This window comes from Aquarana catesbeiana, linkage group LG11 (assembly GCF_042186555.1).
Source record: "Aquarana catesbeiana isolate 2022-GZ linkage group LG11, ASM4218655v1, whole genome shotgun sequence".
Taxonomy (NCBI): domain Eukaryota; kingdom Metazoa; phylum Chordata; class Amphibia; order Anura; family Ranidae; genus Aquarana; species Aquarana catesbeiana.
The window spans coordinates 2828691-2855480 of record NC_133334.1 but is presented as its reverse complement, the minus strand read 5'-3'; the positions used below and the strand labels follow the sequence as shown (position 1 = coordinate 2855480).

The following is a 26790-nucleotide window of genomic DNA, read 5'->3' as shown; positions in this document are numbered from 1 at the left end:
TACTTCTTGCCAGTTATATTCCAATGAAGAAGTCAGTTCCTGTTACTCCACAATGTCTGATCTGAATTGACTCCGCTGCACCTAGCAATCGCACTCTGCAACAGGTTATGGGCCCAGTGTCCGGATAAAGTCATACAACCAGGTGCGGCCCAGGCAGAACAAAGCCTTGAACGGAAGACAGTGTGGCTGATGCGGAGATCGACATAAGGAAGGTTTCCAGTGACATCTCCTACAGACAAGTAAGACTGTTTGTATATAAAGGAGGGAAAAAATGGCCGTAAACTCAGAGCTTAAACTCTCAGTGGCCAAGCTGAACAATGACAATTATCAGTTATGGAAGTTCAAAGTGGAAATGCTATTATCCAGAGATGACTTGTGGGAGGTTACCACCACAGAGAGGCCACAGGATAATAATCAGGACTGGGACAAGAAAAACAGACAGGCACGGGCCACCATAAGTTTACTAGTGGAGGATGATCAGCTCATTCATTTACATCATGGGGACACAGCGAAAGGCATGTGGGATGTACTGAAAAGACTGCATTAAAGATCCAGTTTAAACAGCAAGCTGTTTTTGCTGCGGAAACTTTACAAAATGAGACTTGGCAGAGAACAGGACATGCAGGAGCATATAAATGCAATGCTGGAAGTGATTGCGCTACTCAGATTAATTGGGGAGAATATAACAGACAGTCACACTGCAGCCATGTTGTTATGCAGTTTGCCTGATACATATACTGCACAAATCAATGCACTGGAGACACGACCTGAGACAGATCTGACGCTAGCATTTGTAAAAACCAGGCTCATAGATGAGTATCAGAGAAGAAAGGAATTAGTGCATGACTCCACAGAAACCGACACCAGAACCGCTATTTAAGTTACAGATGCAAAGTTACACAGGAAAGAGACCAGAGTGTGTTTCAGATGCCACAAACAGGGACACATAAAGAAAGACTGTACTGTATGGAAAGCAGAGCAAATGAGACAGTGTCCCTCTTATGCTAAACAAAAGGTCAAAACCATAATCAATGATTCATGGGAAGGAAACTGGAATGCCAAATTTAAAACGACAGGCAACAACAAATGCCAAGGCTGGTGCATCGATTCTGGGGCAACCAGTCACATGAAGAGTGATAAAAGTTTCTTCACAGAACTTGATCTGAACAACAAAGAAACTATTTATCTCGCAGATGGAAGCAAATTACATGCAGAAGGATATGGGCATGGAGCCCTTGTATGTCCAGATGATGCAGGACACAATTTAGCCATACCAGTGAAAGATGTGCTTTATGTTCCTAATCTAGAAGGAGGACTCTTATCTGTGAAGTGTCTAACAGCCACAGGACTCACTGTAAAATTCCAAGGTGACAAGTGTTCTATTCTAAACGGCAAACAGACAATAGCAAATGCCAAGCTGGATGATCATCTATATCACCTCGACACAGTGAAGGAAAAGGTGAGACTATGTACACACAAGCACAATGACTGTATACATATATGGCACAGACGTCTAGGTCACAGACACCCAGAATGCATATAGGAACTACAAAGGAGGAATCTGACAAGGGATCTAACAGTATCCCCTTGTCCAGTTACTGTTAAGTGTGAATTTTGCATTAAATCCAAAGCAACAAGAGCAACACTTCCCAAAATCAGTCAGAAGAGAGCTTCAAGACCATTTGACTTAGTTCACAGTGACGTGTGTGGTCCTCTAAACCCACCCACACCTGGAGGCAACAGGTACAAAGTGACTTTCATAGACTATTCAAGATACACAGTCACCTACCTAATGCAACACAAGAGTGAAGTTTTCGACAAATTAAAAGACTATATAACAAAGACCAGTAACAAATTTCAGAGGAAGCCTCTCATACTTCGGAACGATGATGGAAGTGAATTCACAGGAAGTAAGATACAAGAGTACTTAAAACAGAATGGAATAGAACATCAAAAGACAGTCCCGTATACACCAGAACAAAATGGAGTAGCTGAAAGAAAGAATAGAACTCTGACTGAAATGATCAGATGTATGCTGACAGACTCTGGACTACCACAAAAATACTGGGGTGAGGCAGCCATGACAGCTACATATTTGCAGAACAGACTTCTTTCCAGAACAGTGGAGAAAACCCCATATGAACTATGGCACAATGAGAATCCAAGTGTAAAACACCTAAGAGTTTTTGGATGCAAAGCATTCATCTACATACCTGAAGAAAAACGTACCAAACTCCAGAACAGAGCGTTTGAAGGTATCTTCGTTGGATACAGTGACAATGTTAAGGGTTACAGAATCCTAAATCCCAAAAACAACAAGGTTACAATTAGCAACAGCATAACTTTTGTTGAAGATTTAAGAGACAATGTAATGACAACAGTAGAAACGAGAATAGAAGAGCAAACTGACATTGACCAGCCCATCTCTGTAACTTCCAAACAAACAGTTGAAGTAAGTGCAGACTCAGCCAGCACTGAAGAGCAGAAACAAGAAGACTCCGACACAAAAACGAGACGTTCAACAAAAGAAAATAGAGGTAAACCACCTATACGTCTCTGATACAAAGCCAGTACTGCCAGTATCAACGAACCTGCGAGCTGGGAAGTCATATGTCAACTTCCAGAACAAGAAGCAAGTAAATGGATAAAGGCTGCTGAGGAAGAGATGAAATCCATGCATGACACCAAAACATGGACACTTACAGAACTACCACCCGGAAGGAAAGCTGTAAATGGACTTTTAAAGTGAAAAACAATGCAGATGGCACAATTGAACGGTACAAAGCAAGACTAGTAGCCAAGGGCTATTCTCAAAAATACGGAGAGGACTATGATGAGACGTTTGCACCAGTAGACAAGCACACTACAATACGGACTTTCCGCCATAAGGAAAATGCAAGTGAAACATTTTGATGTGAAAACCGCGTTTCTACATGGCGATTTAACAGAAGAAATTTACATGGAACAGCCGCTAGGATTCAAAGATGAACAAAGGTCAGACCTAGTATGCAAACTTCGCAGGAGTATATATGATCTAAAGCAAGCAGTCAGGGCTTGAAATATAAAAATAAATGAAGTGCTTACACATCAAAACTTTCTAAGGAGTAAAGCAGACCCCTGCTTATACACAAAGAAATTGGCAAATCGATGGGTCTATATGCTCATTTATGTGGATGATATCCTGATTTGTTTTGAGCAAGAAAGGGATGAAGCAGAAATACTGAAAAAACTAAATCAGCACTTTGACACCAAAGATCTTGGCAACATAAAAAATTACCTCGGTATCCAGATTGAGAGAGAGGAAGATGGCAGCTTTCTTTTGAACCAAAGACACAAAATACAAGAAATAATTGAAATATTTGGAATGGAAGACGCCAAACCGGTAAAGTCTCCCATGGAAACCAACTACCTAAAGGAGATGAATTGTCAAGATAACCCATTACCTACTAATACTCAATACAGAAAAGCAATAGGGGAATTGCTGTACCTTACTACTGCTACAAGGCCGGACATTGCAGCAACTGTTGGAATCCTATGCAGAAAGGCTTCGATGCCAAGTAAAAAGGACTGGAATGCTGTAAAGCGAATCATTCGCTATCTGAAAGGGACTTCGCACTACAAGTTAAAGTTACCAGCAAGTAATGAAATCACCCTAACAGGATATGTGGATGCTGACTGGGCAGGAGACACCAGTGACAGAAAATCTACCAGTGGCTACTTATTCTTTCTGTCAGGTGGTGCCATCAGTTGGACTAGTAGAAAGCAACTCTCTGTTACACTGTCGTCTACTGAAGCAGAATATGTCGCTGCAGCGCAGGCAAGCCAAGAAGTTATATGGCTAAGACAGTTATTAACAGACTTGGGTCAACCACAGTTGGGACCAACAGAAATCTATGCGGACAATCAAGGATGCCTTGTACTTGCGCACATGGAAGGAGTTAATTCAAGAACCAAGCACATTGATGTGAAGTTTCACTTTCTTAGGGATCTTCAAGAGCAAGGTCTTCTTGAGTTACTTTATTGCCCAACCGAGGATATGACAGCAGATATCCTTACAAAGCCCCTGACTGCTGAAAGACATTCAAGGCTTACAAAGAAGATAGGTTTAACAGACTAAGACTTAACTGTTGAGAAAGGGTGTTGGAGATACAACAGATTTCAGCTTAGCCTATTAACTGCAGTTCTCAAACAGGACACTAGATGTCGCTAATGCTCAGTGGTATGCTGTGCTGTGCAGTTTTCTATGATATATTGTATTTCCTGTGTATAGTGTTGTACTTGTTGGTTTCTTTTTCCTGTCTGTGTTCTTCTTACCATGTGAGGTGATATCTGTGTACTTCTTGCCAGTTATGTTCCAGTAAAGAAGTCAATTCCTGTTACTCCACAATGTCTGATCTGAATTGACTCCGCTGCACCTAGCAATCACACTCTGCAACACTTTCTGGTCATATCGGTCAGGGGCTTGACCAGAGACGAGAAGTTACGAATAAACTTCCGATAATAGTTGGCAAAACCCAGGAAACGCTGCAGAGGACGTAATCCCATGGGTCGAGGCCACTGTAGGACTGCCGAAAGGTTCTCTGGGTCCATCGAAAAACCAGCAGTGGAAATGAAATAGCCCAGGAATTTAACCTGTTCCCGATGGAACTCACACTTCACCAGTTTACAATAGAGATTGTTCTCTCTTAATTTCTGAAGCACACAACCGACATCTGTGTGGTGGCTCTCCAGGGACTTGGAAAATATGAGGATATCATTGAGATAAACCACCACACATAACTGCAACAAATCTCGGAGGACATCGTTAATAAATTCCTGGAAAACTGCGGGGGCGTTACAAAGGCCAAAAGGCATTACGAGGTATCCATAATGGCCTGTTCTGGTATGAAACGCAGTTTTCCACTCGTCTCCCTCCTTAATCCTCAAGAGATTGTAAGCCCCTCTCAGATCAAGCTTAGTGAAAACCGTTGCCCCCTTGAGGTGGTCAAATAACTGTAATCAACGGGATCGGGTAGGCATTCTTAATCGTGAAACGATTGAGAACCTCGAGAAAGTGCATCTGCAACATACTCCTCCATGGCTTTATCCTCCAAGACCGACAAAGGGTAAACTCGACCACGAGGCAAACTACCGGCTTGACCTTTGTCAAAGACATCGCTAAAATCACGGTACTCTTCTGGCAGGGAGGAGAGTGAAGAGGTGCACAGGACCTTGGCTACCTTTCGAAACCATGTTTCACTGCATTGTGGTGACCAGGAGAGAACCTCAGCACGGAGCCAATCAAAAGAGGGGTTGTGCCTCTGTAACCAAGGATAACCAATAACCAGCAGAAACTTAGGAGAGGAAATCACTTGGAATTGGATTATCTCATGGTGAAGAGCCCCTACGGCCATGGACAATGGAACTGTCTCATGAGTCACATGGGCAGGCTGTAGAGGTCTCCCGTCAAGAGCCTCAATGGTAAGTGGAGTGTCACGCAGCTGCAGTGGAATCGAGTGCTTTGATACAAAGGCAGCATCAATGAACAGGCCTGCAGCCCCAGAGTCGATTAGAGCCTGTATCTCAAAACATGACTTAGCTCAAGAAAGGGTGACCGAAACCAGGGGCTTATCCTTCTGGATAACTGGGGACGACACAACATCACCTAAGGTCTGTCCATGACAGGACCTCAAGGTTCGGGTGTTCCCAGGACGGGTAGGACAAGACTTCAAAAAGTGACCTGCCTGGCCACAATAAAGGTACAATCTCTCCCTCCTCCTAAAGGCTCTCTCATCCGCAGAGAGACGCGTGAAGCCCAAGTGCATGGGTTCATCTTCACTGACCGACTCGGTACCAGGAGGCATGGGAGGTGAGGGAAGCACGGGTTGGACTGCAAGGCTCGGGGGCAAACGTACAGAATCCGAGAGACCATGAGGAAAAGCAGCCACGAGGGCCTCATTGTTCCAAGCAACCTCTGCTGCCAGAGTACGGAACTCAATGGTGTAGTCGGCAACAGTTCTCGTACTCTGTTTGATGGACATGAGGCACTTGGCAGGAGAAGCGGAGCGTGCGGGAACATCAAATACCCTTTTAAGGGAGACCACAAACTCAGGGTAACTCAAGACAACAGGTTTTTGCGTCTCCCATAGAGGGTTAGCCCAGACCAAGGCTCTCTCAGAAAGCAAAGATATCACGAACCCTACTTTGCTTCTGTCTGTGGGAAACACCTGGGGCAGCATCTCAAAGTATATCTCAACTTGGTTAAGAAACCCTCTGCATTGGACTGGATCGCCCCCAAATCGCTGGGGAAGCAGGGAGGGACAAGACATACCTCTTATAGAGGTAATACTCAAGGCGGGTGCCTGCACAGAGACTGGCGCAGCAGCAGGGACGGCCTGCAACTCAGGTTGTACCGGAGCAGCTACAGTGGGGGATTCCAGGTGAGCCGTGCGACTCAGGAGCGTTTGTAATGCAATGGCAAACTGATCCATGCGGAGATCCTGCTCATCCAATCTGGAAAAAATATTACCAACAAGTGGATTAACTGTACCTTCTGAATTCATGGCCTTCGCCTACTGTCAGAAACCATGAAATCAGACCGAGACAGAAGTACAGTAAAACCACACTTATTTATTAATAAAAATAAAAAGGTAAAAAGATTAAGCGTAGTCAAAGCATAGCCAGAGTCCAGTAAACGGTTGGGGTAGTCAGCCAAGCCAGAGTTCAGTAACCAGATCGGGTAGTCAGCCAGGCCAGAAGTTAGGGATCCAAATAGAGGAACAGCAAGCAGGATAAGGAGCCAGAAGGGATGTCAGCAAAGCCAGTCTTTAAACAGGAACGCAGGAGATGGTTTCTTGTGATGTGACCAAGGCGAAGGCAGGAAAGAAGTGAGCTGGACGTCTTTAACCACTTCAGCCCCGGAAGGATTTACCCCCTTCCTGACCAGAGCACTTTTTACAATTTGGCACTGCGTAGCTTTAACTGCTAATTGCGCGGTCATGCAATGCTGTACCCAAACAAAATTTGCGTCCTTTTTTTCCCCACAAATAGAGCTTTTTTTAGATGGTATTTGATCACCTCTGCGGTTTTTATTTTTTGCGCTATAAAGGAAAAAAGACAGAAAATTTTGAAAAAAAATGATATTTTCTACCTTTTGTTATAAAAAAAATCCAATAAACTCAATTTTAGTCATACATTTAGGCCAAAATGTATTCGGCCACATGTCTTTGGTAAAAAAAATGTCAATAAGTGTATATTTATTGGTTTGCGCAAAAGTTATAGCGTCTACAAACTAGGGTACATTTTCTGTAATTTACACAGCTTTTAGTTTATGACTGCCTATGTCATTACCTGAGGTGCTAAAATGGTAGGGCAGTACAACCCCCCCCCCCCCAAATGACCCCATTTTGGAAATTAGACACCCCAAGGAAATTGCTGAGAGGCATGTTGAGCCCATTGAATATTAATTTTTTTTGTCCCAAGTGATTGAATAATGATAGAAAAAAAAAATTTCAAAAAGTTATAACAAAATGATATATTGCTCACACAGGCCATGGTTATATGTGGAATTGCACCTCAAAATACATTCAGCTGCTTCTCCTGAGTACGGAGATACCACATGTGTGGGACTTTTTTGGGAGCCCAGCTGCGTACGGGACCCCGAAAACCAATCACCGCCTTCAGGATTTCTAAGGGCGTAAATTTTTGATTTCACTCCTCACTACCTATCAGTTTTGAAGGCCATAAAATGCCAAGATGGCACAAAACCCCCCCAAATGACCCCATTTTGGAAAGTAGACGCCCCAAGCTATTTGCTGAGAGGCATGGTGAGCAATAGCTTGGGGTGTCTACTTTCCAAAATGGGGTCATTTGGGGGGGTTTTGAACTGTCCTGGCATTTTATGCACAACATTTAGAAGCTTATGTCACACATCACCCACTCTTCTAACCACTTGAAGACAAAGCCCTTTCTGACACTTTTTGTTTACATGAAAAAATTATTTTTTTTGCAAGAAAATTACTTTGAACCCCCAAACATTATATATTTTTTTAAAGCAAAGGCCCTACAGATTAAAATGGTGGGTGTTTCATTTTTTTTTTTCACAAAATATTTGCGCAGCAATTTTTCAAACGCATTTTTTTGGGGAAAAAACACACTTTTTAAAATTTTAATGCACTAAAACACACTATATTGCCCAAAGGTTTGATGTAAAAGATGATCTTAGGCTGAGTACATGGATACCAAACATGACATGCTTTAAAATTAAGCACAAACGTGCAGTGGTGACAAACTAAATACATTTTTAATAGCCTTTAAAAGCCTTTACAGGTTACCACCTTAGATTTACAGAGGAGGTCTACTGCTAAAATTACTGCCCCCGATCTGACCTTCGCGGTGATACCTCACATGCATGGTGCAATTGCTGTTTACATTTGACACCAGACTGACGCTTGCGTTCGCCTTTGCGCGAGAGCAGGGGGGACAGTAGTGCTTTTTTGTTTTTTCTTTCTATTTTTTTGCTTTTTTTATCTTTTTAAACTGTTCCTTTCAATTTTTTTTAATCATTTTTATTGTTATCTCAGGGAATGTAGATGTCCCTTATGATAGCAATAGGTAGTAACAGGTATTCTTTTTTGAAAAAATTGGGGTCTCTTAGACCCTAGATCTCTGCCCTCAAAGCATCTGACCACACCAAGATCGTGTGTGATAAAATGCTTTGCCAGTTTCCCAATGGCGCTGTTTATATCCGGCGAAACCTAAGTCATGAAATGCTCGTAGCTTCCGGTTTCTTAGGCCATCGAGATGATTGGAGCCATTCTCGTCCATGATCAGCTCTATGGTCAGCTGGCCGATTTACCGGTTGCATTCTCAGGTTCCCTGTTGGGACAAGAGAGCCAGAGAAAAACATGGAAGACGGTGGGGGGGCATTCCCTCCCACTGCTTCTAAAAGCAGTCTAGAGGCTAATTAGCTGCTAGGATTGCTTTTACTCGAAAGCCGACCGCTGGCTGAAGAGAATGATACCAAGATGATACCTAAACCTGCAGGCATCATTCTAGTATAACCACTCAAAGTCCAGCAACATACCAGTATGTTGCTGGTCCTTGTTGGGCATATATTGTAATCTTTTTTTTCATGCAGCCTGTGGGCTGAACGAAAAAAATAGGATTTTTTAAAACAGCTTACCTGTAAAATCCTTTTCTTTTGAAGGACATCACGGGACACAGAGCCACAGTAATTACTGATGGGTTATATAGGTATCACTGGTGATTGGACACTGGCACACCCTATCGGGAAGTTCAACCCCCTATATAATCCCTCCCCCTTGCAGGGATACCTCAGTTTTGTAGCCAAGCAATATAGTGTATTAGAAGAGGGGCGGGACCTCTGTGTCCCGTGATGTCCTTCGAAAGAAAAGGATTTTACAGGTAAGCTGTTTTAAAAAATCCTATTTTCTTTCTCGAACATCACGGGACACAGAGCCACAGTAATTACTGATGGGATGTCCCAGAGCAATGCTACCTGAGGGGTGGGAACCACGACCAAGTAGGGTGCAATCAGACCTGAGGACCCTGTACCGCTGCCTGCAGCACACTACGCCCAAAGGCGATATCCTCATGCCTTCTCACATCCACCTGATAGAATCTGGTGAATGTATGAACTGAAGACCAGGTTGCGGCCTTGCAGATTTGAGCCATAGAGGCCCGGTGATGCACTGCCCAAGAAGCACCAATAGCCCTTGTGGAATGTGCCCTGATCTGAAACGGAGGAATCTTCTGTTTCAAACCGTAAGCTTGAATGATCAACTGTCGAATCCATTTAGAAATGGTAGCTTTTGACGCTGCCTGTCCTCTATTGGGACCCTCTGGCAGCACAAACAAAACATCCGTCTTGCGGATCTGAGCAGTTGCCCCTAGATAGGCCTTAACTGCTCTTACTACATCCAACGAATGTAGAGATCTCTCTTCCGGAGAACAGGGATCTGGAAAAAAGGAAGGTAGAACAATGTCTTGGTTTAAATGAAAATCAGAAACCACCTTCGGTAAAAAACTAGGATGAGGGCGTAGTACCACTCTATCCTTGTGTATAATCAAATAAGGCTCCTTACAGGAAAGAGCTGCTAATTCTAAAACTCTTCTAGCAGAAGAGATGGCCACCAGAAAAATTAATTTCCTTGTCAACAAGACCAAAGGAATCTGACTTATTGGTTCAAAAGGCTGTTTCTGTAACACAGCCAGGACCAAATTCAAGTCCCAGGGGTTTAAGGGCGCTTTAACCGGAGGATTAAGACGCATCACCCCCTGCATAAAGTTTCGGACCAAAGAATGCGAAGCAAGTGGCCGCTGAAATAATACTGATAAAGCAGAGACCTGGCCCTTGATGGTACTCAAGGCCAGCTTCATCTCTAATCCCATCTGTAGAAAATCAAGGATTCTACCTATGGCATATTTCCTGGGATGCCAACCTCTGGATTCACACCAGGTTATATAAGCTTTCCAGACTCTATGATAAATCATCCTGGAAGCTGGCTTCCTTGCATTAATCAAGGTAGATATGACAGGACCTGAGAGCCCACGACTCTTCAGAACATGGGTCTCAATAGCCAAACCGTCAAATTTAGCGTTTGTAAGGCAGGATGGAACACTGGACCTTGAGATAACAGGTCTGGGCGTACCGGTAGGGTCCAAGGGGAACCTACCGTCATCCTTACTATTTCTGCATACCAAGTCCTTCTGGGCCAAGCGGGGGCCACCAGAAGTACCGACTTCCTTTCCTGCCTGATCCTGCGAAGGAGTCATGGTAGTAGCAGAATAGGCGGGAATGCGTAAATCAGTGAGAACCGATGCCACGGAATCACCAACGCATCCGTCCCGCATGCAAGAGGATCTTTTGTCCTTGTCACAAATCTGTCTATCTTTTTGCTGAATCGGGATGCAAAGAGATCTACATCTGGAACCCCCCATCTTTGGCATATGGCCCAAAAGACGTCGGGATGCAGAGACCATTCCCCTGGAAGTAACTGCTGGCGACTTAGATAGTCCGCCTGCCAATTCTCTATTCCCGGGATGAAAACTGCCGATATGCATGGCACATGCATCTCTGCCCAGACTAAGATCTGGTTCACCTCTTTTTGAGCAGCTCGGCTCCGGGTGCCTCCCTGATGATTGACATAAGCCACTGCTGTGGCATTGTCGGACTGGATCCTGACCGGACAACCCTGTAGCCTGATAGTCCAGGCCTTTAGAGCTAGATGTATCGCCCAGATCTCCAGAATGTTCATGGGTAAGGTCCTCTCTGTCTTGGACCATACCCCTTGGACCGCAGCCTGTTCCAGAACTGCTCCCCAACCGGACAGACTGGCATCTGTTGTTACTGTTCCAGAACTGCTCCCCAACCTGACAGACTGGCATCTGTTGTTACCACCGTCCAGGTAACCGGTAGAAAGGATTTCCCCTTCTGCAGGTTTTCGAGTATGAGCCACCAATTGAGGCTCTGACGCACCGCATGCGACAGGTGCATCGGAAAGTCTAATGCCTGAACCTTCTTGTTCCAGGTCGACAGAATGCTGTGTTGCAGCATTCTTGAGTGAAACTGAGCATAGGGAACTGCTTCGAATGAAGACACCATCTTCCCTAGTAGCCTCATACAAAGGCGGACTGAGGGACCCTTCTTGGTCCTTACTGTCAGAATCAGCTCTCTCAAAGCAGTGATCTTTGCCTGGGGTAGAAATATTTTCTCCTGGCTTGTATCTATAATCAGACCTAAATACTCCAGTCTTACTGGTTTTAGGAAAGACTTTTCTAAGTTGAGGATCCAACCCAGGTGTTCTAGATACCTGACCGTGGTCCTCAAGTTTCCATTCAAAGAGGCTACCGACCGGTCTATCAAGAGCAGGTCGTCTAGGTATGCTATGACAGCTATACCCTGAGCCCTTAATCTGGCCAGAGGAGGAGCCAAGATCTTTGTGAACACTCGAGGTGCAGTGGCTATCCCGAAAGGTAGAGCCACAAACTGGAAATGGCGCCCTCCTACCTCGAAGCGCGAAACTTCTGATGAGCAGGAAAAATGGGCACATGCAGATATGCATCTCTGATGTATATTGATGCCAGAAAATCTCCTCCCTGCAGGGTGGGAACTACTGTTCGAATTGATTCCATGCGGAAGGATTGAATCCTTAGGAATCGGTTCAGATCCCTTAAGTCCAGAATGGGCCTGACATCCCCATTTGGCTTTTGGACCGTAAAAAGGTTGGAATAGAAGCCCAATCCCTGGTCCTTTTCGGGAACTATCATAATGACCTCCTGGGACAAAAGTCGCTCTAACGCTAGAAGGAGCGACTGCTTCTTCTCTGGGTCTCTGGGAACATTTGATCTGAGGAACCGAGGAGAGGGGAATTCCTGAAACTCCAGCTTGTACCCTAAGGTTACTGTGGAGATTACCCATCTGTCCTGGAAGTCCTCCTGCCAGAGCTCTGAGAACTGTCGCAGTCTTCCCCCCACTCGAGTGAGCGGGGGCGCCCCCTCATGCAGAGGTCTTAGTGTTTTGCCTAGTAGGCTTCTTTCCCCAGGACTTCTTTTGTCCCTGGGGTTGACTCTTGTCTCTGGATCCCGATGGAGGCGGCCGTCGAGACTGCCTGGAGGCTGAAGCCCCCGGCTCTGGGGAAAGAGTCCGTTTGAAAGAGGGACGCTTACTCTTCTTCTTGACAGGTAAGAGAGTGCTTTTCCCACAAGAGATTCTCTTGATATAGTTATCCAAGTCCTCTCCAAACAACCTTGCACCACGAAATGGAAACCCAGCCAGTAGCTTCTTACATGGTGCTTCGGCTGACCAATTTTTCAACCATAGGATTCTACGTATATGCACCAACCCCAGTGAAAGACGGGAGGTTTGCACGATAGAATCTCTAATGGCGTCAACCACAAAGCATAAGGCCGCTGGAAGGTTAGCAAACTGGGCCTGCTGTTCAGGTAATACTTTGATGACCTGCTTAACATGGTCTCTTAAGTATTGATAGACTCCAATCGCTGCTACTGCAGGTTGGGCCACTGATCCTGCTAAGGAGAAAACATCCTTCAATAGGGATTCCATCCTTTTATCTACAGGATCCCTGAGCATCTGAGCATTGTCTACAGGACAAGTCAGGCTATTATTTACGGAGGAAATGGCGGCATCAATAGCCGGTATTCCCCACATTTTCATAAACTTTTCTTCCATCGGATAAAGTGTTGAAAACTTTCTCGGCGGAAAAAAACGTTTGGGTGATCCCACTCAGAATAAATGAGCTTTTCAAGTAAAGTATGAACAGGAAAAGCATGTGCTGCTTCGAAAGGTTTCCGTGACCCCAAAGCAGAAGAGGATTCTTTAGCAGTTTCAGGTATGGGCAACTTAAATGTGGAGCGGACCAATCCAGTGAGGATCTGCACTAAGACTTTCTCCTCTTGGGAAGTCGCAGAGAGTCCCTCTCCACCTGATTCCTCCGAAGAGGAATCATCCGTCCCATCCTGATCCTCTGAAAGGGATTCATCTCCTTTATCCCAGAGCTCCTCTGTCTGAGGGTCTTGGGGAACAGAGGAAAGCCTAGTGCGTTTTCTTCCACTGAGTGAAGACGTAATCACGGCCATTAATCTTTCCTCTAGACCATTAATGGTTGAGGAAAAAACCTCTTGTGTAATATATACAGGGGCTGAAGTGCCAGAGGCAGGTGTGGCCCCTGACCCCGATGGCTCTCCCTGGCTAGCCGTCCCTGGCCCATCTTTAGGGGGGGAGGATGCTGCCGACAGGGGGCCCTCAGAACCTGAACGAGATCCCCTAGTGTCTCTGGTTCCTGGGGTGCTTGAACCTCTTCTACCCATAGTGCAAAGCAACAAGGTGTGAGGTATACAAATGAACACTGCCTGCTGAGCGATGTAGTCTGGCTAAAAGCCTTGCTACCCAATGCTCAGTCTGGTGTTACTTCAGTAAATGCTGCCTAGGAGAATGCCTGTGTCCCACCTTACATGCGACCATCAGCTCTGTGTCTCTCAGAAGGCTGTGTGCACCTGTACAGAGTGCCTCTAATAGCCTGCAGCTGGCCTGAGAGGGAGTCTAAGCACCTGTGCTGACGTCCCGCCCCCTCCTCTACCGCCCCCCCCGTCGAGTTTTGAAAAAAACAAGCGCTTCCCGCGCTGCCGACTCTCCTGTCATGCTTCTGGAGAAAGGCTAGGGATGGGGGGGAGGGAGGCTGGTAACAAGATCTGCCTGAACGGCTATCTTCAGAGATGGTGGCCATTAGGCCGCAGAGCCCGGGTGGTATAACCACTTTCTAGACCCCTGTGGCCCCTCTCTAGCCTGGGGGGAACATTCAAACATGAGAAATCCCCCTTTCCATCTTACCTGCTTGCAGCCTGCTTGAGACGCTGGGACATAATCAGCGATGAAAACACCTGAGACAGACAGTCAGCATGTGCAGGTTTGTGCTCTTGGCAGCCCCCGGTGGTCACAATAGGCATGGCATGCATTTACCTTAAAGGAGAAAAGCCACTAGAACTCAAAAATTCTGTGGAATCTCCTCTTACCTTATCCAGCCGCAGGGTGCTGTTTACACAGACCCAATCTTCACCTCTCATGGTGGGCTCCGTTTGAAAAAACCGTCAGAGACTGGGGCCCCCATCAGTAGGGGGATCCAACAGTTCTGGGACCATAAAGCACCTCGCCAGAAATTAGGAAGTTTAAAGCCATTTTCTGATCTGCGGGGTCCAGCTCTCTAAAAAGAGAAGCGTTACGGGTAAAACTTCCTTTCTTCGGACACGAGGCCCGGGTACTATTCAATTCGGCCATGAAAAGACACTTTGAATGGATCCGGTTCGCCTGGCTTGCCCCAGTATAGGATATCAGGATATTCCCTTTGGAGCTCAGCACAGGACATCTTTACACGTCCATCACCTAAGACACTGGCGTAAAAACTGAGGTATCCCTGCAAGGGGGAGGGATTATATAGGGGGTTGAACTTCCTGATAGGGTGTGCCAGTGTCCAATCACCAGTGATACCTATATAACCTATCAGTAATTACTGTGGCTCTGTGTCCCGTGATGTTCGAGAAAGAAAAAGTGATTGATCGATGAGTATGCCCACCATTAGAATACCTCCCTTCATCCACCCACTTTTAATGATGGGCATACATGCACCGTCTTGTTTTTAACTGTGGTGGTGAAATCACCTCCTACAGCGCTGGAGTCACGGCTTTACGTATCATGGGAGCAAACGCTGTTGCTGTCAAGATAAATAAATCAGTGCTGCATCTGATTGTCGTACCTGCTAAGCAAATGATGGTTAACAATAAAACAAAGTAACATTACAGTATAACAGTAAGACATACCATACCTGCAAAGCCAATACAAAAAAAGCATAGTAAAAAATAATACATTTTTAATGCAATCTGTGCCTAATATGTACTGTATATATATGCCGAAGCATGGGGGCATCCGCCCCAAAAGTCAAGAGTAAATTGCTCTTCCACCCCTGCTGCCCCCGTGCTTCAGCATATATGCTCTTTTTTTAAACTGTGGTGGTGAAATCACCTCCTACAGCGCTGGAGTCACGGCTTTATGTATCGTGGGAGCAAACGCTGTTGCTGTCAAGATAAATAAATCCGCGCTTCAACTGAATGGCGTACCTGAAAACAAAAAAATGGTTAACAATAAAACACAGTAAGCAGTAAAGTAAAAAAAAAAATTACATACCTGAAAAGCAAACATGATAAAACTTAATAACAATAAAACATTGCAGTTAAGCATAGAATACAGTAAAAAAGAGCAGAACAATAGAGAGAGAGAGAGAGAGCGCAACAAAACAATTTTTTTTATTTTATTTTTTTTTGTGTTTTTTTTTTTTTTTTTTTTACCAGGTTCGGGTTTTTCAAAATGCGATGGCATCTTGGGAGAGCATGTGAAAGTGTGCCTAGTCTGTGCAGCACTGTACCCTCCGTTAATACTCAACTAGTGTATGGTAGCGTTCAAAACACAGATGCAAAGACCAGGATTGTCAGGACAGGAGGGACAATAATAGCGGGTGTCACGCCTATGTATATTTTCTACAGACACAACATTTCCTTTGGGGGGCTCGTTGGGTAGGGGTACCAGGGAGGACATGCGGAAAATGCCTCTCATGCAGCCGGCTTACTGCATTTGGTTGGGGAAGGTGAGGTGGAGCACCGTCTGGAAACAGAAGGGCTCTGACGATCTCTTCCTGGAATTTAAGGAAGGATCCAGTCCGTCCTGAAGCTCTGTATAGCACATGAGCGTTCAGCAAAGCCAATTGGAATAAGTATACAGACACTTTTTATACCAGCGTCTGGCCTTACGGGAAACTAGGTATGGCGCCAACAACTGGTCGTTGAGGTCCACCCCACCCATATTAAGGTTATATTCGTGGACACAGAGGGGTTTCTCCACAACACCAGTCGCCGTAGGAATTTGGACCGTCGTGTCTGCGTGAAGGGAGGACAGAACGAAAACATTCTCCACTTCACAGCAAGCAAATTATTACACTTCAAGCAGACTCTCTCCCCCAGCCTAAGACAGGAATCTACAAGCCGCTGGGGAAAGCCCCAGCGATTAGGTCGCACGGTGCGACATGCTCCAATCTGCTGATCAAACAAGTGACTAAAAAGTGGTACGCTCGTATAATATTTGTCCACATACAAATGGTACCCTTTCCGAATAAAGGTGACAGCAAGTCCCACACAATCTTGCCAGCGCTCCCTATGTAATCAGGGCAGTTCGGTGGCTCTACGTGACTATCTCTTCCCTCGTAAACCATAAAACTACATGTATAGCCTATGGCCCTGTCACAGAGCTTATACATCTTGACCCCGTATCTGGCACGCTTGCTGGGAAGATACTGTTTGAAAGACAAGTGGCCAGAAAACTTAATCAGGGACTCATCAATGCAGACAACTTGATGGGGAGTAAACAAGTCTGCAAAACGTTGGTTGAAGGGGTTTAAGAGGGGCCCAATTTTGTAGAGCCGATCGTACCCAGGGTCTCCACGAGGACGACAGAGTTCATTGTTGTTGAAGTGCATAAACTGCAAGATCTGCTCGTATCGTGCCCTGGCCATGGAAGTAGAGAACACGGGCATATGGTGAATTCCCAATTAGGATTGGCAAATTCTGCAGGAAGGGCACTATGGGCACAATGGGCCTGTCTTTGTCTTCATGGTGGCAGCGGGACTCTACTTGTGCTTGCCACCTCACCAGCTTGAACTGCACTTAGGGGACTCATCACGATATACTGCAGTGCTGGATGTACGACCAGGGCATAGTAGGCAGCTGGTGCTTGTTAGTTCACCAGAAGGAATAGCGGCACTAGTACTGCTCTGCTTCATACGAGAGCCCTGCAGTTCTTGCAACTCAACGACAGCAGAAGAAGATCGGGGTCTGGTATGCCTGACCTTGGCAGGGACCACAACTGTCGTCAGAGCTATCTATCAGGGTGCCGCTGTCCTCTACATCTGACATATGAGTGACTTCCTCTTCACTATCTGTCATGCTCAGAAACGTGTAGGTCTCTTCACTAGTGTACCTTCGATTTGCCATTTTGGGCTCTAAATTTACTGGTACACTAGTGAGACTCACAGGAAAAAAAGCTCCTGACTGCTAGCAACTGTATCAAACACTACCAAAAAAACTGTTAGCGATCGCAGGGATCAGGCCTGACTCTGCGAACGCTACAGTTATGTGTTTAGTGTTTTGTAAGTGACAGTGATCGATTGATACTGCACTTGGGTGGGGTGGGCTGGGCTGGGCGGAGGGGCAAAACGCAGGTACTGGCAGGTATCTGGGCTGATCCCACTAACACTGAACGGATCAGATATTGATCCGTTCAGACACTATACTACTAAGGGAGGTGTATGCTGCATGCGTGGGTGTTAGCGCTACTGGCTTTAATATGACGCTGCCTGGGGCGACGCAGACCCTATCTTACACTAAAACCTAACTGATATCACCCGCCGGGCGATCAGGGGGTTAAACCTTTATTGGGTAATAAACGGAGGATGCCCTGACGCTATAAAAAATAAACTAACCAGCGTCACCCGTAACACTTATACGGTGATCACTGGTGACAGGGGCTGAAAGGGTTAACTAGGGGGCAATCAGGGGTAGTATATGGGGTGAACCTAAATAACTAACAGGCTACCTAGCGTCACCCGTCACACCAATACGGCGATCAGAAAAAAGATTGATTAGTGACACTGGCGATGGGGGTGAAAGGATTAACTGGGGGCGATCAAGGGGTTAAACCTTTATTAGGGGAGGGTTAGGGGGGTACCTTAGACCTAACGGGGCCTACCACTAATTGTCCTAACACTTATAACAGTCACAAATGACACCAAATACAGTGATCAGTAAAAAAATGAAAACTGCAATTGTTGACACCGTGACAGGGGGTGCAGGGGTTAACTAGGGGGTGATTGGGGGGTGATTTGTGTGCCTATGTGTACTGGTGTTAGTGTGCTAAAAAAAGGAAAATACCGCGCTATATCTAAAAAACAGTAAAAAAAAGGCAGCTGCTAAAAGTGAGATACACCAAATAGTACAGAAAAAGAAAACAATAGCAGCGCTAAAATAAATAAAAGTGAAAATCCCAAATATTGATAATATATAATTAACATCAATATCAGACATTAATAGATAGATAATTCACTCCATGAATCAGTGGCCTCCCCCTCAGGACGGATCACTCCTGGAACGAAGCCGACCGCCCCGGGTTAACATGTTCGCTATAGCTTTTTGTCTGTTCGCATGTTCTGGTGCAAACCGAACTGGGGGGGTAATAGGAAAAGAAAATGCCACTCCAGGTGAGTGATGGAACCAGGTAAGCTGTGGGGAATGGACTTCTCCCAGGGGTGCTAGCCTCGGCTCGCCGGCCGTGCAATATGGATAAAAGCAATGGATGGCTGCACACGAAGGTAGTAATGAATCTATTTATTGTAAAATCCGTAACATGAATAACACCACAGAACAGGCAAACAGGTACAGGTAGACACGTTTCATACAGAGACGCTGCGCTTATTCATTATGGGTGTTTGGCCCATCCCTACTCTTAATGTTCCTCTATACCCGAGTTGCAGTCTGGTAGAAGTCTTCACTTTTTTCCTATGTAAACTCTATCTTGCTCCTCTTTTCTCTGAATGTGACAGGTTTGCCCCAAACTGACATAAGTAAGATCAGATGTGTAATTTATGAGCTGCCCAAACCTTCTGCTTACTCTTTGGTCTCTCAGCACTTTTGAGATCCTCTTTTCCATGGAATGTCCTGATTCTGAGCCCCTGAGCAGTGTTGCCAACTGTCCGTTAATTTATAGGCAGCCCGTAAATTTCAGCCCATTTTCGGGCCACCCGTAAATGTCCGTTACGAGCAACTGTGCCCATAAAAAAGACTGCGCATGCGCCATTCTGAAGCCGGCCGGGCTCGGGAAATCTCATACATGCTCGGCAGGGCGGGTGCATGCGCAGTAAAGTGATGGTGCTGCCTGGCGCCATTTTTGAATGTCCGGTGCCGCGCTCCGTCCATTTTCGTTCATTTCGCCACAGTGACAGTGCGGAGGAGGAGGAGGTCGGTCCTGTCTCTGCCTGGAAATGTTGGAGCCTGTGAAGAGTCAGGGATTCCCACCACCACAGCACTGTGCCCCTACCTGCACCATCAGCCGTGTGGGTAGAGTGGAGGGGACTTCATGGTGGAGACAGTAAGTGGCTGGCAGACTATTATGCTGTCTGAGGGACGGAGACTGTCGGATCATCCACGGCAATGAACAGACCAGGCACACAAGCAAGGCAAGCCTGCAGACTCAAAGCTCTCAGGTGGAGATACAGCTCAAAACAAAGCCTGGGCCGAGGTGGAGAGAGACTGTCACTGTAGGAGGTGAGTTATTTATCATCTGTGCTTCATTGTGTGCTCATTCTTTCCCTCTTATGGTAGAGTGGGCTGCTGGGGACCAGGCCTGCCTGGTAACTGCCTGGTGGTTTCATGGTAGTCATCTGTGTTGCACTGCTGAAGTGCTGTCAGAGTCAGTCGTCAGAGTCAGAGTCAGTCGTTTTCATATGTGCCCAAATCTTGTCTTCCCTGAGCCGGGAGGGGGTAGCAGTCTGTTTTCTGGGCACTGCAGCCTGAGGCTCTTTTGCTGTCGGGGGCAAAGACTGTGTCTCTCAGTGGGGGCAAAAGCAGTATCTTTGGGGGGGCAAAGGCTGTCTGTGTGTGTGTCTCTCTCTGTCTGTGCGGACATAGGTGACAAAAAACTGATGGGTTATAATAACCTGCCTTGCTATATAAAACAATGTTTTTTTGCTTTCAGATCTACTTGAAATCACATTACTAACTGTATATTGTAGTTGTTTGTAGATTAAGTACCGAAATTTGCACTTAAAACTGCAATTTTGGAACTTTTTGAAATGCCAGTAAAAATGTGGCGGTGTCAGTAAATTTTGGGTGTTGCGCCAGTGAATTTTAGCTTGGTAGGGTGGCAGCACTGCCCCTGAGCAGTGCAATTCCTGCATCTATCCAGCGGCTGCTATGACATGGCTATTTCATGGTAATATTCTTATTACAGGGAATATGTATATAATGACTATTATTCCGGCCTAAATTCTGTTTGTTTTATTTCAGCGGTTCCGGTATTGGACCCCATAATGAAGAATCAGGAAGTTGTTTGTGTCGGTGAGAAGTTGGATCTCTCCTGTAGGATTCATTCATTTTACCCGTCAGACATACAAGTCACATGGTACACAGAAGATGACATCATAATATCACCACCCACCACTGCCCCCCTCCCGAATAATGAAGGACTCTATCATGTGACCAGCACTTCCAGTTACACCCCAACAATGAAGGATCTGGGGAAGAAATTCCGATGTCAGGTTCAGCATGTCAGCCTATCGAGACCAAAACCCGTCATCTGGACACTGGAAGAATTATGTAAGTGGGACAAATCTCTCCATATAATGTCATTTCACCTTCTGAGACTCGATAAACAACAGCGCCACAAAAATATTTGGGGACTTGGATCTCAAAACACAATCATAAAATAAATCAAGAAAATAAAAAATCTGTGTGATCCAAAAGGAGAAAATCGCAAAGAAACATTCCAATATTGTGCTATATAAACTTCTCAAAGGTGTTTTTCATGTCTCTGTGTGTAACATCCAGTGTAATCCTTCACCATTCACACTAAATGACCTCACCAGAGATAATGGCTGGTCAAGTTATAGAACAGCTACTGCGCACATTGCTGATCCCTTTAAAGGTTAATGGCTCCAGACTGCATCCCTGAACCCTCTCATACAGGTCACACATAGAGTAGAACATAGTGGAGATTATGATCATAGTGTCTGACACTAGGGAACAACTCTTGTTCATGTAGCCTATTGTCTCCGGCTGGTGATTCAAGCCACAAGCAGGACACTGGCATGCACAGTGACATCAGTGTCCTTGTCCCGCCCTACGCGTTTCATCATGTGACGTGCTAGTGTCAGGAAGCAAAAGCTCTGCTGACTATCATCATCCAATCATGTGCAAGCAAAAATGCTGTTTTTTTATTTTCCTTGCACGTGATCGGATATTCTTTGCAAAGTGAAACTTTACCTCATTTACTAAGATCTGGAGCAACTGCACTTTGCAGAGTGCACAGCGTATTTGCCTTTAGTAAATCAACCCTTATGAATATGTGGGTGTTTTGATTATTTTAATTAAAGCCTGTTTTTTTCAAATGTTTTTACACTATGGAAGCCTTCCTTCTATCCTGCCTCTACAGTGCCTTGAAAAAGTATTCACACCCCTTGAAGTTTTCCACATTTTGTCATTACAACCAAAAACGTAAATGTATTTTATTGGGATTTTATGTGATGGACCAACACAAAGTGTCACATAATTGTGAAGTGGAAGGAAAATGATAAATGATACAAATAAATATCACCACACATAGCGTTTTGCTTTTAGGCCAAAAAGTTGAATTTTGGTCTCCTCTGACCAGATCACCTTCTTCCACATGTTTGCTGTGTCCTCCACATGGCTTCTCACAAACTACAAACAGGACTTCTTATGACTTTCTTTCACCAATGTCTTTCTTCTTGTCACTCTTCCATAAAGGGCAGATTTGTGGAGAACACGACTAATAGTTGTCCTGTGGACAGATTCTCCCACCTGAGCTGTGGATCTCTGCAGCTCCTCCAGAGTTACCATGGACCTCTTGGCTCTTCTCTGATGAATGCTCTCCTTGCCCGGCCCGGTCAGTTTAGGTGGACGGCCATGTCTTGGTAGGTTTGCAGTTGTGCCATACTCTTTCCATTTTCCGATGATGGATTGAACAGAGCTCCGTAAGATGTTCAAAGCTTGGGAGATTTTTTTATAACCTAACCCTGCTTTAAAGTGTTTGTTAACCCCCCCCCAAAAAAAACAGATCCTGTTCCCTTAGAGCATGTTATACAGCACAGTGCTTGTGCTGTGTCATTTGCCCCCCTGTAACACCTGTAATACCTGGCTGATCCTGCCTGGCTATACCCTCCCCTCTGCAAACTGACCACGATAATCAGGGCTGCTGACACCATGGTCAGTTTACGTGATTCCGTCATCCACAGTCTGCTATCTGCTCTCCTGTGTCCTCTCTGTTGTCCTCCCCTCACTGCCTGTCTGCCATTACCAGCATCCATAAAACCCAATCCCCCCCCCCCACTCCTGCTGCTCTCCCCACTCCAGCTTATCTCCTCTGTACCATAATAACTAGTGTCCCTGTGTAATGTAAAAAGTCTTCTGATCTGTAACTATATGATCTCCGCTCCGAGTGCTCAGCTGACGAGCGGCTCTTTCTCTCTCTCTCTCCTCTCCTCCCCGGCTGACATCAGTGGGACTGCTCGGCCCCGCCCACTGCAGCTATGTGCCAGAGAGTGAAGAGAGCTGACAAGTCAGCTGAGCGCCCACAGCGGAGCTCATATAGGTACAGATCAGAAGATTTTTTATATTACACAGGCACAGGGACACTTGTTATTATGGTACAGAGGAGATAAAATAATGTAGCTGGAGTGGGTTAACAACCACTTTAAACTTCTCCACAACTTTATCCCTGACCTGTCTGGTGTGTTCCTTGGCCTTCATGATGTTGTTTGCTCACTAAGGTTCTCTAACAAGCCTCTGAGGGCTTCACAGAACAGCTGTATTTATACTGAGATTAAATGACACAGGTGGACTATTTACTAATTAGGTGACTTCTGAAGACAATTGGTTCTACTAGATTTTAGTTAGGGGTATCAGAGTAAAGGGGGCAGAATACAAATGCCCCCCCCCCAACACTTTTCACATATTTATTTGTATTACTTATCATTTTCCTTCCACTTCACAATTATGTGTCACTTTGTGTTGGTCTATCACATAAAATCGCAATAAAATACATTTATGTTTTTGGTTGTAACATGACAACATGTGGGAAATTTCAAGGGGTGTGAATACTTTTTCAAGGCACTGTATGTGTGATCGGGACCTGTATGAGAGGGTTCAAGGACCGAGTCTGGAGTAATTATCGTGGAGTCATTAACCTTAAAAAGGGATCAGCAATGTGCGCAGTAGCTGTTCTATAACTTGACCAGCCATTATCTCTGGTGAGGTCATTTAGTGTGAATGGTGAAGGATCACACTGGATGTTACACACAGGGGCATGAAAAACACCTTAGAGAGGTTTATATAACACAATATTGGAATGTTTCTTTGTGATTTTCTCCTTTTGGATCTCACAGACTTTTTATTGATTTCTGATTGGACAATAATTTTTTGGGCACTTTTTTTTCTATTATTCGCACTTCATTAGCACTTTATGATTATTCAATTTTTGCACAATATTATTGGATTGTTTTTTATATATTGGTAATTTTATATGATATGTTATTTACTGCTTATTTTATCAAATATTGTATATGAGTGAAAACTATTATTTAGTCACTAGTGCAATTAATGAGAGAGCCCAGAGGGTCGTACAGACCAGCGCTGCTTGTTTTTTTCTAACTACCTTTCTGAGACTCCCTTATATGCGATAATATGGAGACACTTATTACTTCCGGGGGATTGGATGTGACAGGAAGTTCCCTCCACAATGACAGGACAGTGCAGTCTGGACAATGTGTCCTTCCAATATCCCGATATTATACAGAGGGGGGTCTCATTTATTAGTGGTACTCCTTTTTTTTTCCCTTTTTTTAAAAATGTTATTTCATGATGTATAACACTGGGCTTCCTCTATATTGCAGGCTCTCCGCCCACTCTGGATAACATACAATGTGACCCCGCACAGCCTGAGCTTGGGAAGACGGTGACATTATCCTGTGCAATCAGTAATATGTATCCTGGAAATCCTATCATTCGGTGGTATCGGGGATTAACCAAATTCAAGTATGGTGATTGGACAGAAAATTTCAAGAAAGACCCGGAATCCAGGATCTGCTCCGGAACCACAAAGCTGACATTCACTCCGACATCTGAAGAACACGGAGTTCACATCCGCCTGGAGATCACTCATGGTGGAAAGACAATTGTAAAAGAATATCCGCTACATCTGAAAGGTAATGAGATCTTCATTCTCCTTCTAGATAATGGTGATAGGTTCAGTAGATGGATGATATATAGACAGTGATGTCCTGTGAAGGTGAGGCTGTAATAAAACCAGAATATGAACACACAGACAGTACAATAGTACAAGAGGCCGCATATGGCGGAGTGTACAGAGAGTTTTCCATCTCCATTACTACACAATGTTGATAGTGATGAGATATACCGACCAATGAAGAATTCCCCCCCAATGTACTGTGATGGGGGGGCTGGGAGGAGATCTGATCTTATAGAAGAGAACCTTCATATTGCTTTATCCATCTACAATAATACAGCTACAGAGAGGGAGACTTCCACACTATACAATCATTTCATACAATCAGCCTTTACATGATGCCATGATAACATTGGAAGGGCTTCAGGTGGTGAGTCTGGGCTTAGGAAGTTCCTCATGTGTGTAGTGGTGGTTGGAAATGTAGTCATTGGTCCTATAATATGTGTAGCGGGTGGTTGGAAATGTAGTCCTATAATATGTGTAGCGGGTGGTTGCTATGAGTTACTACATCCATACATTTCACCCTTCTGCCAGTCACCCATTAGACACACTCCTTTAGTCAATGAACAGTCTTTTGCTTGTTTTTGTTATTTTATGGGATTGAACTTGGTTGGGGAAGGGACATGGGAGGCCCATAGAAACAATGAATAGTTGAAATGTTATAGCAATAGATACACTTCTTCCGATAGGATGTAGAAATTAGCGCGTCACATTCTTGAGATAAGACAAGATGGCTGACAATGAACTTGACAGACTTTTACCTCAGAACCTCTCTTCCTGTCACAGTCTTAGTATTCCTGTCACGCCATCAGATATGACTAGGCCTCACTCTGAATAAGTCCCAGTTTAAGTAGAAGATGAAACCATTGAAGGCCTGGAGCCTGCAGTACCCCTCATGGCAACAACCGGTACCTTTAGTAGATTTAATGATGATGGACTACTGATCCCAGCGGTCCGACTTGCAAATCCAGCCCATCCTCATGGCTGCATTAATTTGACCCAAACTCCACAGTCTCTCCCTCTGGCTCTACACCCAGCTCCCCTGGCATGTCTCTTCCAGATCTCTCCATTGTGCTTCCACTCGCCGACACCTTCCCTGGATCCTTCCTGAAGGACTTACTCCAGACCATGCAGACCAACTGTCTCTCCTAGCTCCTGTTCCAGGACACCTCTCCATGACCGTGTTATGATAGGCTCCCTCCCAGCTCCCGAGCTCCTCCGCCGGGGTTACACCCCCCCCCAGATGGAGGTGTCCCTCCAGCACCACAGTCTAGCACTCCATCCTTCAGTTCACCCAGCCGACAACTCCTCCCCCAGCAGGCTGACCATGAGTATATGTAGGAGGCCTGCCCCCTGCTAATCCTAGATGGGGATTGGTCAGAGCTCCTCACATGTACCTCATGTCGCACTCAGCTCTGCCCCCTTTCCATAACATTCTCTCTGGAAACAGGGGAGGCGCCCAAGAGCTGAAGTACATGTCAGTCACCCACTGCTACACTAAACCACTTCCTGCCCCCAGGACAAAAAGCTCACAGCATACGCCTGCTTAAATGTACCTGTACTGGCAGATTACACAAAACCCGACACTCAGCACCTACCTAAAGGTAGAGGGTGCTACATATGATTGGATGAAAAATGGTGGCAGAGCCGCCAAGAGGTGAATAGCTGAGAAAAGAGGAAGGCAGATGGGTGGAAATATAACCCGGGTCAGTACAGCTTTAAGTCTCTCTAATTAAGAATAGACACCAGAGCTGGTTACAGTAAGTGGTGTTAGCTGAGTCTGGAGGTGTGGAAGGAGGTGCAGCATTGTACTAACATGGAGTGACATCGACCCAGAAACTTCAATTACATGTATAAAAATAATAGTAGATGACTGTGGGGGAGGGGACATTAGAATGTAAGCTCCTTTGTATAGAGACTGATGTGACTGTGGGGGAGGGGACATTAGAGTGTAAGCTCCTCTGTATAAAGACTGATGTGACTGTGGGGGAGGGGACATTAGAGTGTAAGCTCCTCTGTACAGAGACTGATGTGACTGTGGGGGGAGGGGACATTAGAGTGTAAGCTCCTCTGTATAGAGACTGATGTGACTGTGGGGGGAGGGGACATTAGAGTGTAAGCTCCTTTGTATAGAGACTGATGTGACTGTGGGGGAGGGGACATTAGAGTGTAAGCTCCTCTGTATAAAGACTGAT

General features: G+C 45.3%; 2 protein-coding genes across 10 annotated transcripts in view; both read left to right on the top strand.

Moving 5' to 3' along the window:
* Nucleotides 1-26790, top strand: part of LOC141111803 (hemicentin-1-like) — a 368745-nt gene that overhangs the window by 306975 nt on the left and 34980 nt on the right. For all 9 annotated transcript variants that reach the window (XM_073603946.1, XM_073603940.1, XM_073603947.1 and 6 more), the window contains 2 exons: nt 20620-20928; nt 24243-24554. In XM_073603946.1, the coding sequence (XP_073460047.1) occupies nt 20620-20928; nt 24243-24554 (621 nt within the window). The remainder of the gene's footprint in view (nt 1-20619; nt 20929-24242; nt 24555-26790) is intronic.
* Nucleotides 3309-4296, top strand: LOC141111807 (uncharacterized). Its single transcript, XM_073603951.1, is given in 2 exon segments — nt 3309-3892; nt 3894-4296. Coding segments are annotated over 2 exon segments (603 nt in total). The 5' UTR covers nt 3309-3364; the 3' UTR covers nt 3969-4296.